The sequence below is a fragment of the Bison bison genome, unplaced genomic scaffold (genome assembly GCF_000754665.1).
Source record: "Bison bison bison isolate TAMUID 2011002044 unplaced genomic scaffold, Bison_UMD1.0 scf7180017864309, whole genome shotgun sequence".
Classification (NCBI taxonomy): Eukaryota; Metazoa; Chordata; class Mammalia; order Artiodactyla; family Bovidae; genus Bison; species Bison bison.
In genome coordinates this window covers 5,865,362-5,881,039 of record NW_011494881.1, presented here as the reverse complement: position 1 = coordinate 5,881,039, position 15,678 = coordinate 5,865,362, and the positions used below count along the sequence as shown (strand labels likewise).

At 56.5% G+C, this 15,678-nt stretch overlaps 2 protein-coding genes across 3 annotated transcripts in view; one reads left to right on the top strand and one right to left on the bottom strand.

Annotated features, from left to right (window-relative positions):
• The window catches only part of LOC104997479 (chromosome unknown open reading frame, human C10orf105), an 11,368-nt gene extending 6,732 nt beyond the window's left edge, over nt 1-4,636 (top strand). For both annotated transcript variants that reach the window (XM_010852240.1, XM_010852239.1), the window contains exon 2: nt 3,573-4,636. In XM_010852240.1, the coding sequence (XP_010850542.1) occupies nt 3,578-3,949 (372 nt within the window). In that variant the 5' untranslated portion in view covers nt 3,573-3,577 and the 3' untranslated portion in view covers nt 3,950-4,636. The remainder of the gene's footprint in view (nt 1-3,572) is intronic.
• CDH23 (cadherin-related 23) overlaps nt 1-15,678 on the bottom strand; it is a 409,549-nt gene that overhangs the window by 98,270 nt on the left and 295,601 nt on the right. Inside the window, exons 25-28 of the mRNA XM_010852241.1 lie at nt 13,973-14,192; nt 12,156-12,308; nt 9,993-10,106; nt 7,114-7,262 (exon numbers count right to left, since the gene is read on the bottom strand). Of these exons, the coding sequence (XP_010850543.1) occupies nt 7,114-7,262; nt 9,993-10,106; nt 12,156-12,308; nt 13,973-14,192 (636 nt within the window). The remainder of the gene's footprint in view (nt 1-7,113; nt 7,263-9,992; nt 10,107-12,155; nt 12,309-13,972; nt 14,193-15,678) is intronic.

Below are 15,678 nucleotides of genomic sequence, written 5' to 3'. Positions count from 1 at the left end.
GGTGGGACTGTGTGTGCGCGTGTGTGCATGCGTGCGTGCGTGTAGCCGCCGCCTGGGGGTCTCCAAGGGCTCACTCAAACTACAAGGAGTGCAGCCCTAGCAGGCTTTCAATCCTCTATGTTCTGCCCTGTGATTTCTCTGACTTTTGAAAATGCCTCTCCCCCTCACTTCTACAGCCAGATACCCTCAAAGGGAAGGTGCTCTTCTGGGAAGCTAAGGGGAGGGGGGCCTGGGGGCTGCCAGGGCCCATCACTCTGCCCGGTCCCCTCCCACTGCGTGGCTTGTAGCCCCTCTCCCCGGTAACCTGGAGGCTGGCAGGCACTGAATAGCAACCCGCTGGCTGCCCCCGACCATACCATTCAAACGTCCAGCAGGGGAAGGTGAGAGCCTCGGGTACAGAGTCAGAGAGACCCTCCCCCCTGCGTTCCCCCCAAGGCCCCCCGCCCCTCCAGAGGGCTCCAAGGAGACCGGCCAGTGAAGGCCGTGGGAAGGCTCAGGAGCGCCCAACTCCTCAACGAGGCTCCCTCTTCCCAGCCCAGTTGCCATCCCGACCTTCCTGGCTTTCCCCTCCCCCCAGGGAGGGCCCAGACTCTTCCAGACAAAGCCAGGTCTAACTGGAGAGTGAGGGGCGAGGGCCACTCTGCCTGGCTGGCTGAGGGACACAGGCGGAGCCCAGGGCAGGTGGGGGTCACAGAGACGACCAGTGCTTCTGGGACCTCCCTCGAACAGCTGAGAAGACCTCTCACCCAGCTGGAGACCGCTGAGGGCTGGCTCTGAGGTCAGTGCTGGGGCCTGCAGGGAAGTGGGGGAGCACGCTGCCTGGGGTTCTGCGGGGAAGATGTGCGCATGTGCTCAGACGTGGGGAATCCCTCCGCTTTTGTAGTGAGTAGAACCTAGGCCCAGGTTAGTCTCAGGCCACCCAGAAAGATGTGCTGAGGTCAGTCCCCTCTGATCACAGCAGGCCCTGCTCTTGGAGCTCTGAATGAAGAAAAAAGGTTCTAGACTGAGCTTGCAGAGATATGTCCAAAGTGAGGCCTGCAGGCATGCCTGGGGCTCCAGTGGGTAGGGAGAGGCTTCAGCTGCTCTTTGGATCATTCCTAGCCTTGGTCTGACAGAGGCCTCCTTTCCCCAGAACCGCTGGCCCTGGCTGGCTGCTCAGACAGGGCAGCCGGGGGCCTGCAGTCAGTCTTGCCGCACCTCCCTGGAAGGATGGCCTGATATTTTCAACCACTTGGGAATCTCCTGCTCCCAGAGAAAATACTCCAATGCCAATTTAGCCTCACATGTTTTTTCAAAGCATTGCCCCAAGGACTGAAGCCTGGACCTGCTTTGCTAGTCTGATAGGGTCTCCAGGTCCATATGGAGGTCTCGAAATAGCATTAGGACTAGCAGGGTTGTGACTTCTCTCACTTCAGACTGCCCTTTTCTTACTCCCAGCCAAGCGCTTCCCTGGGGAGGATGGCGGGATGGGCAGTTCTCTCCCCAGGGGACATGGCAGTGGGCACACCCCATCCCTCTTCCCTTCCAGATTCAAGGAAGGGCCAACCCACATATGGCCTGGCCAGTGCACTCTCTAGGCCTGATGTTAAGAGGCGGAGGCCCCAGGCAGCTAGATGGGCATCAACATTTCCATCTGGGAGCTGGGAGGGGTCATTCTCTGGAAATGCTGGGAAGGAGTGGTGGTGGGGACTGGGTGGGGGTGGGGGGTGGGGTGCACTGGATGCCCTTAGTCCCTGGGCACAGGGCAGGCTGCAGGCAGACGAGGCTGGGCACAGAGAGCCAGGAGTTAGGTCCTGCGGCTGTTGGTGAGTGCCTGGGGTGGCAATGGCGGCTCGGGAGGGTGTGGGCTGGGGGGGGCCCCCCTCCATTTCCCACTTCCTGCGAACTTGGTGGGCTCTGCAGCCCACAGGCAGAGTCTCGGTTTAACCTAAAGCCCTTCCTCCTCCGTAGTGTTGGTGCTAGAACTTGACTAAGTTAGACTAGGCTGTGACTTAGGAAAAGGAGAGAACTTTGTTATCCTCTAGGTCATGAAGGTCTCAAAGGTCAAAGAGAAACAAACGATTATTTCTTATTAAACACCCTTCTGGATTTCCTGTCCTGTGTTTGTAGAAATCAAAGATCACAAATGTTGGCCTGCAAGCTGTATGTAGCCTCCTTATGTATTTTGTTTGGCCCATTCGTAGTATTTTTAAATATTTGAAAATTCATTTGGATTAAAAAAAAAAATCAAGTTTGTTTGGCCTTTGCAGTGTCTTTTTTGCGCACCCCCCCCCAATCTCTCCAGAGGGGATTCAACCAGATTTGAATTAGTTGGCAACACTTCAACATCAGGAAAGTTTGCCTAAAAAAAAGTGCAGATTTCTGGCTTCTCTTGGGAATCTGGAAGAGGGACCACAGTGGCCTGCCTTCTGGGGTTCTGTCAGCTCGGCCGAGGCCCCTCTGTCCCCACTCTTCAGGTAGACCTGCCCACCTGTCCTGCTGGGAATATGCTATCTACTAGCTGGTCTCTAACCATGTTAATTTGCAACCAAGAGCTCAGTTTGATTTGCCAGCTATAAGGAATCTGCCGCCCCACCCCCCACCAGTGGGATGATCCTAAGTGGTAATGGATGACTATGTCTGGGGGGTTTCAAGCCCCACCTTGTCAAGTAGGCTGCTCTCTGGGGGTTCTTTCCCACGTGTTCTCAGGAAGTCCTGGGAGAGGGCTGGGAGCCAGCAGGGTGGCAATGCCACCAGTCCAGGGGTCGGGAACTTGTTCCTGGTTCTGGCTTTAGCTTGGCCATTGGCTCACAGTGTGGCCTTGGGCCTGACTACCCCTTATTTGGGCTTCAGTTTCCTCACTTGTCTCTGGAGCAGGCTGGACTTCTTTGGGAAGCACCAACAGGAACTCTCCTGGGGGTCAGGTGGGTGACATAGGTGTGTGGGGGGCCAGAAGGCAGGGAGTGCAGTGAACTGGGGGCCAGCACCCCGTCTAAATCGGGCAGCTGCTGCTCAGCCCCAGCCCCTGGGGGCCGGCAGCAATGGACCCCATGTTGCTATTGCTAAAATTCTGGAATTTCAAGAGAAGCCAGGTGTTCAGATATTTATGTGAAACCTCGTTTTTTGTTTTTTAAAAAAATTCACAATTAAGTTTATAAAAGCACTGTAAGAACTCGACCAGTTTGTAGCCTTGGTGGCAGTTAACTGCTAGGGTCCTTGCCCTCTGCAGCTATAACTCATGGTTTGTTCCTGGTCACAGAGCAAGTTAGGGATGGGATTGGTCTTAGATCCCAAGACTCTGTTGTGATTCATGAGAATTGACTTTAAAATGCCAGAAGGCATTACCCTTCCTGCCTCCTCTGCGACAGGTAGGCAGGGACTGTAGCAGATGGAGGAACTGAGTTCAGGCCCAGCTCCGTCACTCTCCCACTGCATGACTTTAGACTTGTTACCTCTCCCAGGCTCACTGTTCTAACCTGGAAAATGACTGCAATCTTATCTGCAGCTAGTTTGGCAGTGCCCAGCACCCAAAGTCCCCCTCCCCCTCCAGTCCTGAGTCCAGCTCATTTGCTCCTGTCCCATTCCTGTTGCAGGAGCCATGAACACAGAGGGCCCCAGCCCCCTCACCTTCCTCACAGCTCCAGCCACTCCAGGGAGGCTCTCAGAGGCTGTTGACCCCATCCCCGTGCTCATTGCCCTGGCCTGCATCTTCCTTCTGCTGGCCACCTGTCTGCTGTTCATGACCCTCTGCAAGCCCCGGGCACTGGACCCGAGCCGCCGCCGGGCCCACGAGTGCATGCCCCACCACCCGGGGAGCCCCAGCGAGCCCCAGCTCCGCCTCTGGAAGCGCCTGGGCTCGCTGCGCCGCTCCCTGCACAGCTTCCGCCGCGGCCGGCCTGCCCCCCGGCGCCCCCTGCCGGCCAGAGAGGACAACCACGACTGCGACTGCACGGAATCTACCAAGATGTGACAGGGGTGTCCTCCTATCTCATCCACAGACCCTCTTGCCTTGGGCAGAACCAGGCACCTCCGGCTGCAAGAGGACAGTGGCCCAAACAACCTGGGCCACATGCCCACTGCCATTGGTACCCTGTGCACTCAGGCCCGTGGCCTTTCCCAGGGATCGTCCCTGAAGAATGCCTTCCTTCCTGCCGCCACTTTACCGCTGCGGGTTGGAAGGCTCCTGAACCAGTGACTGGGCACCTGCAACCATCTGGACCCTTGGCCCAAAGCTTTCAACGGTACAAACGTGGGGCCCCCAAGGCCCCTCTCTGACCACCAGGCACCAGCATCTCCAGGAAGCAGTCCCCCTTCTTCCCAAGAGAAGCCCTGCCCACCCTCCAGGTGCCAAAGCCCAGCTCAGATTCCAGTGCGAGTTGCTGAATGGCCAAAGGTTCCCTCCAGCCAAGTGAAATACTTAGCCATGCTGGGGGCAAGGGAGTGTCCTGCCCTCTGTGCCAACTCAGTGCCCGAGGCAAAGGGGAACCCAGGGAATCCTCTCCCCCGACTTCCTGGACGCTGCCTGCATTTGCCTGTAATCCATGGGAGCAGCCAGCACCCCTGTGGTGAATCAGATGCTGGGTGCCTGCTAGGAGGAGGGGCATTCTGGGGGCTCTCAACACACCTAGCCAATCACAATCTTGGCTGTCACCTTGGAACCGCCCCCCCCCCCCCCCATGCACCTGAGCCAGGATGGATGAGGAAGGGGCTGGGAATGACTTAAGCAGCTCCTTGCAGAACCCAGGACTGCCGCTGTGTCAGAGCGGGAGGAGGCACTGTCAGCAACTGGAGGTGATATTATCCGGGCTCTGAGAGCATCGTAGAGGCTCCATGCCTCATCCAGGGAGGGAGGCAGGCTTCCTCCAGCTGACAGGGTCCAGGCCTCTCCAGGACAGCTGTGGAACCTCAGGCCTTGACCACATGAGGTGTGCTATCATATTTTTGGTGATTGCTTCAATGACTGGCTACTGTCAAAGCAATCCCACCCCAGGCTGGGCTTCTCAGAATCCCAAACCTTCAACCTCTCCTCGTAAGGCTGGGGCTAACCACTTTGGTTGGTCCTCAATTTGGGGGGCTGGGCAGAGGGGTCTGAACTGCCCAGCTCCTGCCCCAGAGTCACCTGGCTAGGGTCACCTGTACCCCATTAGGGACTGCTCTGCATAACCCTGCTACAATCCACAGAGCAGCCAGGCACGTCTTCTCACAGAGTGAGCTCTGATTCTGCCACTCCCCAGCTCCAGAACCTTCGCTGGTTCCCTACTGCTGGATCAAGCCAGAGCTTCTTTGTCTGGTGCTCGGTGCCCACTGGGAGCTGACTGCGAATGATGTTTCTAGCCTCATCTTGACCCAAGACTCCAGGCAAACTGAAATATCTGTCCACCCTGGGCTACAGCTCACTCAGCATGCACGCCCTCCATGAAGTCCTCTGTCTCCACCTGAAGCCTCCTCCTGCTGAAATCAAGGGAGGAAAGGGACCAGTTCCTTTGGGCAGTGTGGGTCATCCCCGTCATGGCTGCTCCTTTCTGCAAGCCTGGGATGCCCCCAGAGAGCAGGACCAAGTCTAGCCCCTCATCTGCCTCACCAGCAACAGGCTCAGAGGCATGGGGCCTCTGTTTACTTAGTGAAGGGTGGCCCTGTCTAGCCCTGGGGGCACCCCCTTCTTCCCTTGGATGCCCCTGCAGAGAAGCTGTCTCTCCCAGCAGGCCCACTGTGCCTTCCTCTCAGGTCAGTCTGACATCTGAGAGCAAGTCCACTTTGGCCAGAAACTTACTTCCAGGGCCTTGAGAAATCACCAGAGCCTGATTTTCTCCCTGAGAAATGGGGAGAATCGGTGACTGCCTTATATTACTCACAGGCTCTAGGATCTCACTCTGAGTAGTCTATATAAATAGAAACCAAGTCTTGGGGTTTAGAAAGCGGGGCAGGCCTCCTCCCACAGCGCAGTAACCTCTTCCTGCACAGGTTTCCCCCCGTCACGTCTACCTGAGACACCCCAGGCTGAATTCTGCCTGGAGTTGGTCACCGTATCACCCCCCAGGCCAGCATGCTCTGCCTGGCATGTGGTGTCACAGGGGTGGGCAGTAAGGTTACCCTTGACCTGAAGGACAAAAAGCTAGGGGTGGGGAGGAGAGGGCTCTCAAAGGTCTGCTGTACCCCCATCTGTGTTCCCAGGTTGATCCTTGGAGACCTGTGTGAGTTAGGGGTGGCAGGTGCTAAGTTTTAGGCTAGGGGAGAGTGGGGCCCCATGGCTTGGTGTGGTGGGGGTCTTTAAGGCCCTAGGAGTCGAGGCTCAGAGGGAGAAAACTTTTTCTGGAACCAGCCCCCAGACCCTGCCAACCCATGGCTTCCTGGACTCTTGGTGCCTCTGGGAGTCAGCACCCTGCTCCCGGCTCCCCTCCTGCCCCACGCCTGGCCCTGATGCAGGGAGGTGGGCACACTGCCAACCTCCCACTCTTCGGCCCCTCCCAAGCCTGGGAGCCTGTCCCAGCGGGCAGGCCCAGATTTGCTCTGTTTGGCTCAGCCTCCAACTTGGAAACCCCACAGCTGGTTAGGAGGGTAATTCATGCCCGGCCTCCCTCCCCACCCAGCAACTGAGGCCTCCAGGGAGGGTTCAGGAGGGCACCCAGCCTCCTTTTTCAGGTCCCTGCCTTCCTCCCCCAAGGCCCAAAGCTGTAGCTCCTGCTCCTTGGGCAAAGGAGCCCTTTCTTTTTGTGCCTGTTTATTTCCCGAGAGGGGAGCTTCAGCCAAGAGCCCTGTGAAAGCAGCTCTGTTCTGGGCTGTGCTGGGCCGTGGCTCTCTCCTTTCTGGGAAATGTGACGTTTCCAGCTCCCTCCTGCTCTGAAAGGGCCTTCTGGGTGCAGTAGGGGGTGGGGAGAGGCCTGTGGGGGATGGAGGGAGGGGGGAAGAGGAGGGCCAAGGCCTTCTGTTTTGGGCCCATCCATCCTGGGTTACATAACCTGGGGGCTTACTCTTCCCAGGAGGGAGGGAGCCTGGGTCCCTCTTTGGTTCCAGCACTGGCTACCTGGGAGCAGCAGCTGGACTGACCCCTGTTTCCATCCTGCCGCAAGGCCACTGAGCGCATGCTCTGAACTGAATGTGGCCCTGCCTCCCCCGCCCCCACCTGCCGTCACCTGCCTGCACGATGCTGTGGCCCTCAGGGATGTCCTCGGAGACGCTGGCCTCGTAGCTGCTCTGCAGAAAGATGGGCCGGTTGTCATTCACATCCAGGACGGTGACAAACACAGTAGCCGTGCCCGTGCGCCGCTTGCCCACGGGGCCGTTGTCTGTGGGGGGCCAAGGACGGTGGTGTTAGCAGCTGCCTGAGGGGCGCGCTCCCGGGTGCCAGCCAGACTCTGTTCCCCCACCTCTGCAAGGGAGTGGCTCTTTTTCTCTAGGTTAGGAACAACACTAACAGTATCTAACATGTCCCAAGAACTCATTCAGTCCTCACAGCAAGCCTGCCAAGCGGGTGCATTATCAGAGGAGGTGACTGAGGCTTGAAGTAGATTGAATGGTGACCCCCGAAAGACACACCTATTGCAACTTCGGGGAGCCTGTACATGTAACCTGACAGGGAGAAAGTGACTTTGAAGATGTAATTAAGGATCCTGAGAGGAGGTATCCTGGATTATCTGGGTGGGCTGTAAATCCCATGACAAGGGTCCTCACAAGAGAAAGGCATGGGGGTGGGGGGCGCGGATTTGACACAGAGAGGAGAAGGCCATGTGAAGTTGGAGGTGGGGACCAGAGCCCTGCAGCCACAAGCCAAGGGACACTTGGAGCCACCAGAAACCGGAAGAGGTGGGGAACGACCCTCCCCTAGAACCTTCAGAGGGAATGCAGTCCTGCTGACACCTTAATTTTGAACTTCTGGCCCCTAGAACCGTGAGAAAATAAATTTGTTCCTTAAGCTACCAACAGTGTGATCATGTGTTCCAACAGCCCTAGGAAGCAGCTACAGGGACTGAGATGACAAACCCCACTGCTGTTGGGGCCAGGAGGGTGAGGTCCATGGCACACACCCACGCGTGTCTGCCTCTGGGGCAGCCGTCCTCTGCTCCCGTCCACACTGGACAGGCGGAATGGGGCCCAGGGACACTAGATGTTCTGATTCTTCAAGAGAAAGCAAACATCTGAGCTTTTGACTAAAATCGCCTGACTTTTAAATGTTCAAAACTAACTATCATTTCTTATGAAACATGAGATGGGTCAAACATGCCTGCCAGACGGACTGGGCCTCTGCATTCAGTGATGTGGGCTCTGCCTGATTTCTTTTTTTTTTTCCTGCCTGATTTCTAAGCCTTAAGTATTCAGGGATTCTGCCCCCTCAGTTCCTGGAAGGACCCTCCCAGGGCTGGGTCATCCTTCTTGTGCCCAATGCTGCGTGTCCAGGCAAGGGCGGTCACCCCAGGGAGGAGTACGGGCAGCTGGTATTGGCTGAGGACCAGGGGTGACTCTGTCCTTCTTCCCAAGCCAGCTGCCGAACTGCTGGGGTCAGTGAGTTATCCTGAGGTAGGTCACTTTGTCCTCCTGAGCTCCTCTCCAGGACCAACCTCTCACTGTCCGGGGCTACTGCTTACTTGCCCCGTCTGGGGACAATGTAAGTTGCCAGGCTCCATAGACGGCCCCAGCCTCTCCTCCTCGCCAGTGCTTCGTGCAAAGGCTGAACCCAGGGCGGGCGATGGGCCTCCAGAGGGTGGTGTGGCCACTCAAGGATGTGGGGAGGACAGGGCATGGGGAAGACGCACGGGGGAGATGCTGGGGAGCGACTGCAGGCTGGCTAGAGTGAGGCACAGAGAGCTCACTGCCTCTCACCCTGAGATCACTGCAAACACTGAACAGGGCGTTCCTGTGAGCACCAGGGGCGTCTGGGGGACACAGGCCTCATCACACCCTTCTTGCCATCTGGTGTCCTCAAGGGCTCCCTGCTGCCTGGAAACCAAAGACCAAACTTCCAGCTCAACATTTAGCCTCCACAAGGGGCCCTACCTGATCACAGCCCCCACACCAAGGGACACCCAGACACAGAGCTCTCTCCCATCTTCCAATCCAGGCCTGAAATGCCCTCCCTGCTTCTCCACATATGGAAACCCAATGTGGTCCCCAAGGTGGTGGGCAGCATGTCTTGTTTCTATCAGCACTATCCTGCTCTCTTAGGCAAGTCTGTGCCCCGAAGGTCCCTCTGAGAAACTTCCCTTCCCGACTCTGAAGCCTGGGGTTCCAGGTGGGTCTGACAGCTCCCCCAGCGACAGGGACAGACCCAACTAATTAGCACATTACATCCCCTTTTGGTCATAATGACGGGTTCAGAGACAGGTGCTGGGACAGATGGAACGAATCAGAGCTCATCTGAGGGTTTCTGCTGGGAAAGCTGGGAAAGATACAAGGGCAGTTCCCTGCTGCTCAGGGAACTCAGACTAAGGCTGGGACTGCAGCAAGAACCTGTCACCACGTGAGCCAGAGGATGGGGCTCACACACAGGGGGCAGAGGCAGCCAACGCAGAGAGACTGAGGCCTGTGGCATCGTCTGAGCCCCAACGCCAGCCAACAGTTAAAGCTCCATCTCGCTGTGGACCAGTGCGGTTTTGTGAGCCTATCCTGCTGAAACTAGTTTATTTTAAGAATTGCCACTAACAGTCCTAATTAATCCCAAGGCACTCCCAGAGGCAACTTCCTTCAAGCAGCCTGTCTTGATCACCCCCCTCTGCATGTTTCTACCACCCTTGCTGCTTGTACTCTTGGGCCATCCCTTCACCCTTTCCTGCTCTGTTCTAGTTTTGCAGTGATTTGTCTACATGCTGGTCTCCTGTCTAGCCCCCATGTAACCCCCACCACACCACCTTAGCATCTTGCACGTAGCAGCACGCGCCGAGCCTCACGGCTGGCAAGGCGATGCTGCTATGCTGAGGGTCTGGATGCCCTTTTCCCACTGTCACCAGGGCACACAGCCTTTGCCTCAAGGCCAGCTCCTGGAAGGGCACCCACGCAAGCTCGGTGGGTGGGCTGGTGCTCACCGATGGCCTCCAGGACGAGCGTGTATGTGGCTGTGGTCTCCCGGTCCAGGTTCACCACTGTTCTCACTGTGGCATCGCGGTAGCCAACACTGAACTTCCCGTCCACATTTCCACCTGCGGGGGAGAGAGAATGAAGCACTGGTCAGGAACCAGGGAAAGGGTGGTGGCACCCAGCTCGGCTTCTGAGCCAGGACACCACAGGGCTGGTCCAGGGGTGAAAGGCTGTGTTGTCCACTCAGCACTACCAGGTCCTAGGGGGCTCTGATGAGGGCGTGGGCCTGCCTATGTGGGCTTGGGTGAAGGGTCGAATGCCTGAAATCCTGAGTCTAACACTGGCAGAACACCTACTGTGTACCAGGCGCTGCATCTCATTTGTGCTGTCGCTACGTCACAGAGCAGGAAAGTGGTCCTTTAGTGAGGCTCTGGTGTACTGTCACCTACTCGGGGTGTAGGACTCCAACTGGAAAGTCTGGTTCCTGAACCCAGGTCCTTCTCCACTCTGCCCCCTGCCTGTCTGTTAGAAAGGTCAGGGCTTTTATATGTGGTTGAGGACTTTGGGGTCAGCCGAGTGGTCTTGGGCTCTCTGAGTTGGGACTCCCGGAGACTACACGGAGTAAAGAGTGGAGGCAAGTGGACAGGAGACAAGCATTACTGAGTCTTCCTGAGTTCTGGGCCAGGTGGGAAGGGGGATGGTCTCCCCTCCGAGGATAGGAGAGGAAAGGACAAACGTGGAAATGACTCCATCAGAACAGTGTGGAGACCCTTCCCGGCCAGCTGGGAGGCAGTGTGGCCCTCTGGGCAGCAGAGGGCGTCACTGAACTGGGATTGTGCTAGCTTGGATTGGGATGCTGTGCAGCGCCTGGCAGAATGTGCAAAATTAAGATCTGAGAAGCCTAGGGCTGGGGGGCTCTCAGGTCAGCAGGGACTGGCCGCTCTGAGGCGCCGGGAAGTCACCCTGGAGGCTGCCACCAGCTGCTCCCTTGCCCTCACATGGTTGGCCCCTGGAGAAAGCACTCTGTCCCCCGAGTCTCTAATACCTGCTTCCCAGTGTCTGAAGCACCATCTACAAGGGGCACAATCCGGCTTCAAGGGGCAGGGGAGGAACTAAGACACGAGCAATGCCGGAGGCTGAACCATGGCTGGTGCCATGTCGGGTCTTGATAACAGCCTTTTCCAGAGCAGTCTTGAGAACAACCTGCAAGGAGCTGGTCTGAAGGTGTGGGGCCTCTTTCAGGGAGGGGAAGGAGGGAAAGGATCTGGAAAGGAGAGGTGGAGGCCTGGGAGGTCACCTGGGCAGCAGCAAGCTGGGGGTGGGTTGTAGCCTGGGATTCCTTACTCAGGGGAGAGGCGTCAGGGAGGCTGGTGTGTGCACAGGTACGTGTGTATATGAGTGTGTGTGTAATGTGGTTGCAGGCAGGCCAGGGGCAGAGCGAAGACTGAGCCAGTAAAATGGCCGAAGGGAGGGCTGAGGAATGTGAAAGAACTGCCCTGCTCTCTTCCATGCACCCTGGCACCTCTCAGGTGTGCCATGGACTGAAGAATGCTGGTAGACTGTTCTAATCCAGGAATGGCTAATACATAGCATGTCTGCCACCACCTACCAAGACTACTGCCGTTGCAGACATCACTAATCGGTCACAGCTCACTTTCTCCTGTGGAGCCAGGACGTGGCCTCATAACATTTCTCCACAGCTCTCTAGGTGGTAGCCACTGGACACTTTTAAGCTAAAATCATTTCACTCAGAGATATCTAAACTATTTGTCTCTAAACAGATGAAAAGTCTCATCATGAGTGAAAGGCGCCCTGGGAAGGGCTAGGCCACATTCCTTTAGCCACTGCTTTGTTACCCTGATGTGGGGTGGAGTTGGGGGCAGGCTTCTCCCCAGGAGTCACTGGCTCCACCACCCTCTAGAATACACCTCAGGAAGACCCCCCCATCATCCAATAGGTACAGAAGGCATGTCCCTGCCCTCCCCCGACCAAGAGAGCCAGACCAGAGGGACCCAGGTGCAGAGCCTTTGGGAAAAGTCAAGAGCAAATCTTTGAGGCCCCAGCAGGGGCAAAAGGCTGATGGTCAGTGGAGGTCCTACCCCTTCCTCCCCACTTCCCGAGCCCACTCCGGGCTGGCTGCTCATCTGAGGGGCGGGGAGGCAGGGCCGCACCTGTTATGAAGTAGCTGAGCTCGGCATTGAGGCCCACGTCGCTGTCGGTGCAGTTCAGCCAGACCACCCGGAACTCCCGTGGCACGTCCTCCGACACGGAGACATTGTACACGGCAGGGAAGAAGGTGGGCGTCTCGTCATTCACATCCAGCACTGGGGGCAGAGTCGGCACTCAGGGCTAGGCCTGGCTTCCACCCTAAACTGCCAGCTCCAAAGGCAGCAGTTCATGCCACAGACCAACAGGAAACACATTTCCTAGGAGTCAACACCTGCTGGTCATGGGCCAAGGGCCCCCATGGCTGCTGGGACCAGGACAGAGCTGAACAGAGATTCTGCCCCCTCCTGTAGCTCATGCCACCGAAACCCCAGAGTCTCCAGTATGTGCCTAACGACGACAATGACGACTGTGATGACAGTCATCACATTCCTCCGCTCTCCCCAGGTGCCAGGCCCAGGCTAAGTGCTTCCTGTAAAGGACCACAGGGGCCCCTCATGTCATCCTCACTAGGCACCCATCATTCGGCACACTATATAGATGAGGAAGCTCAGAGGAACTAAACGACCTGTCCAAAGTCACACAGCGAGAGAATGGTGGGTGGGGGTCTTGGGGAGGCCTGTCCCCAGTTTATCCCAGGGAAAGTAGCTGGCTTTGAGAACTAGCCCCCAAAGTCTAATTTCCCTTACAGATTTGTTTTGCAGCTCTGCACGTCAGGCCCCCATTCCTTTGGCAGATGACCTAGGATGACCTTCATAGTGAAATGAGCCCCACCCTGCTTCGGCTCCTCTTTGGGGTAACACCGGGAGAAATGATCAGCTCATGGGATGACATGGTTTCTGCTGTGTCTTGGAAAACGAAAATCTGGGGTCCTCTTTGAGAGGGCTGGACATCTGCCTTGTCAATCACGGGCACAGACATGGGTCATCAAACTGGCACGAGGAACCCCCAAGCCTTGGATCAATAAGAGAGTGGATGTTCATCTCTCTCTAGCCTCCATCATCTTGGGTCATGATTAAGGAAGGTGAACGTTTGTGCCAGGCCAACTACTACCCACTCCCCATCCCACGGAGGCCAGCAGGAGCCAGGACAGGACCAGGCCTATCCGAGATAACAGCCCATCTCCTGCCTGTTGCATTCTGAACTAATTTCCCTGGGATTACTCCTGGCCCCCTGGCAAGAGTTCATGTCCACGTCCAAGTTTTGTCCCAGAAATTAAAGATACAGTCCGAGTAGGTGAGCAATAGTAACCCTCCTCAGCCTGGCCCTGCCTTGCTGGAGGGTGGAGACAGTGGGAGTTATCGAGAGGGCCCCAGGGGGTGAGAAATCTTAGGGAGTCTGGGAATCCCAGCTGCCCTCTTCCCAGGTGCTGCCCTTCCACAGCAATTTCAGGCGTTCCCTGAATACAGGAAGGGAAGCTTCCCTTTACATCGCAAACAGGAAGTCTTCCAAAGACAAAGAGCTCTGAACCTCCCTGCCTGCTCGTAACCCCGAGGGTGCCACCACCTGTTCAAACCCTCTCTGATGCTGCTGGGATCAAATTGGGGGACCTGAGCAGTGTGGCCAGGTCACTGCTCCTGGGCTCTGGGACCCTGCAGTCAGTGACCAGGTAAAGAGAAGGCCCTGCTGGCATTTTTGAACTGGTGGAGACATGAAGGGCTATGTCGAATGGCTCCAACTGAAGAGGATGCCCATCGGCAAGGCAGTCTTTGCTGCCCGGACAGTGGACAGCAGTGACGGGCATGGGCTCCCAGCCAGCTTGGCATTGACCTCGGGCCCACGCCATGCACTCAGCACAGCAGGAGGCACGCCGCCCCCTCACCTCGAATGGTGAGCGTGCTGGTGGAGCTCTTGGTGGGCGTGCCTGCATCACTGGCCACCACGCGTAGCTGGTACTCGGCGATGCGCTCGCGGTCCAGCTCAGCGGTGGTGACCACCACGCCGCTGCTGCTGTTGATGACGAAGTCCATGCGGGGCATGCCCACCTGCATGCGATAGGACACCAGCCCGTTCAGGCCCTCGTCCAGGTCAATGGCCACCACCTGAGGGAGAGGCGGCGCTGGAGTGAGGTGTGGGGACACCGGTACTGATGCGCACCCCCCGAGAAGTGCCCCCTCCTTCCCAATGACACGGCTGCTACCCCAGAGCCTCAGGCCAGGCCACTATCCACAATGCGGCCTCCCAGATGCTCTTACGGGGGTCAGCCTGTCCGAGCTGAAAGGTATACAGATGCGACAAGTGGGGCTGGGGGTGGGAGAGGTGGGAAAGGGGCTTTCCAGAACCAGTGGCCAGGTCTACAGCCTTCTCCCTTCAAAACCCTGCTCTCCTCAGAAGGAAGCTCTTCCAGACTCACTCCAGCTGGCCCAGGACCCTCTCCAAACTCAGGGGTCTCCTTCACCCCTGACTCTCACACTGCTGGCTAGGAGCAGTTGTTAACAGCTCAGACCCCTTCAACTATGTGGAACTCAACGACACAAAATGCTTGATAAAAAGGATTCCCTCCCATGGTCTCTTCTATTTGTAAGACAACAAAAATAAGATGATACAGCTGGTTGTTAAAAGTCATTTGAGGACACATGTAGGCCAGCTTTCTCTCAGTCCTGAGGCTGCTCCCAGCTCTTACCGTTTGCACCTCCAGTGCCGATGAGAGAGGTCCTGACTCAGGGCTCTGATATGTTGAAAGTTTTACAGAAGAAGATTCAAGACATTTGAGGAAAAATGTGCAAAAACAGTTAAAATGAGAGCTTTGGATCTAACCAAGACTCTCAGGATTGAGGGGATTTCCCAGGTGGTGCTAGTGGTAAAGAACTCATCTGCCAATGCAGGAGACTTAAGAAACGTGGGTTCAATCCCTGGGTCAGGAAGATCCCCTGGAGAAGGAAATGGCAACCCACTCCAGTATTCCTGCCTGAGAAATCCCATGGACAGAGTAGCCTGTGGGCTACAGCCTATAGCGTTGCAGAGCTGGACACGACTGAAGTGACTCAGCACAGCACGGCATGGCTCAAGATGGAAAGTCAATGTTAGTGTCACCTGGTCTAATTTACATCCAACAAGCCGGACAAGAAGAGAGTATCCAGACTCAGATTGAACGGTTTCCTCACTGGGGGACTTGCTACTTCTAATTTATCTGCACAGCTCTAATCCCTGGGGAAAGATCTTCTGCACATTCAGCAGAAATCATTATTATCTGAGGTTGTAGAGGGGATCTGGGGAACTGCACAGCTTAAGTTAGAGCCCTCTTTCTGGAGAAGGAAATGGCAACCCACTCCAGTACTCTTGCCGGGAAAATCCCATGGACAGAGGACCCTGGTAGGCTGCAGTCCATGGGGTCGCAGGGAGTCTGACAGGACTGAGTGACTTCCATTTCCCTTTCTGTATCTAAAGACAGTTTCCCAGTTAAACACTCCCAGTTCCTCCAACCATCTTCACATGACTCTGAGCCAGTTCCTCCATAAACTCAGAAGCTGTGCTGTTGGGTGTTTCCTCCCTCTCTTGTCTGTGAGTCTAGAGGAGAACCTGTCTGGA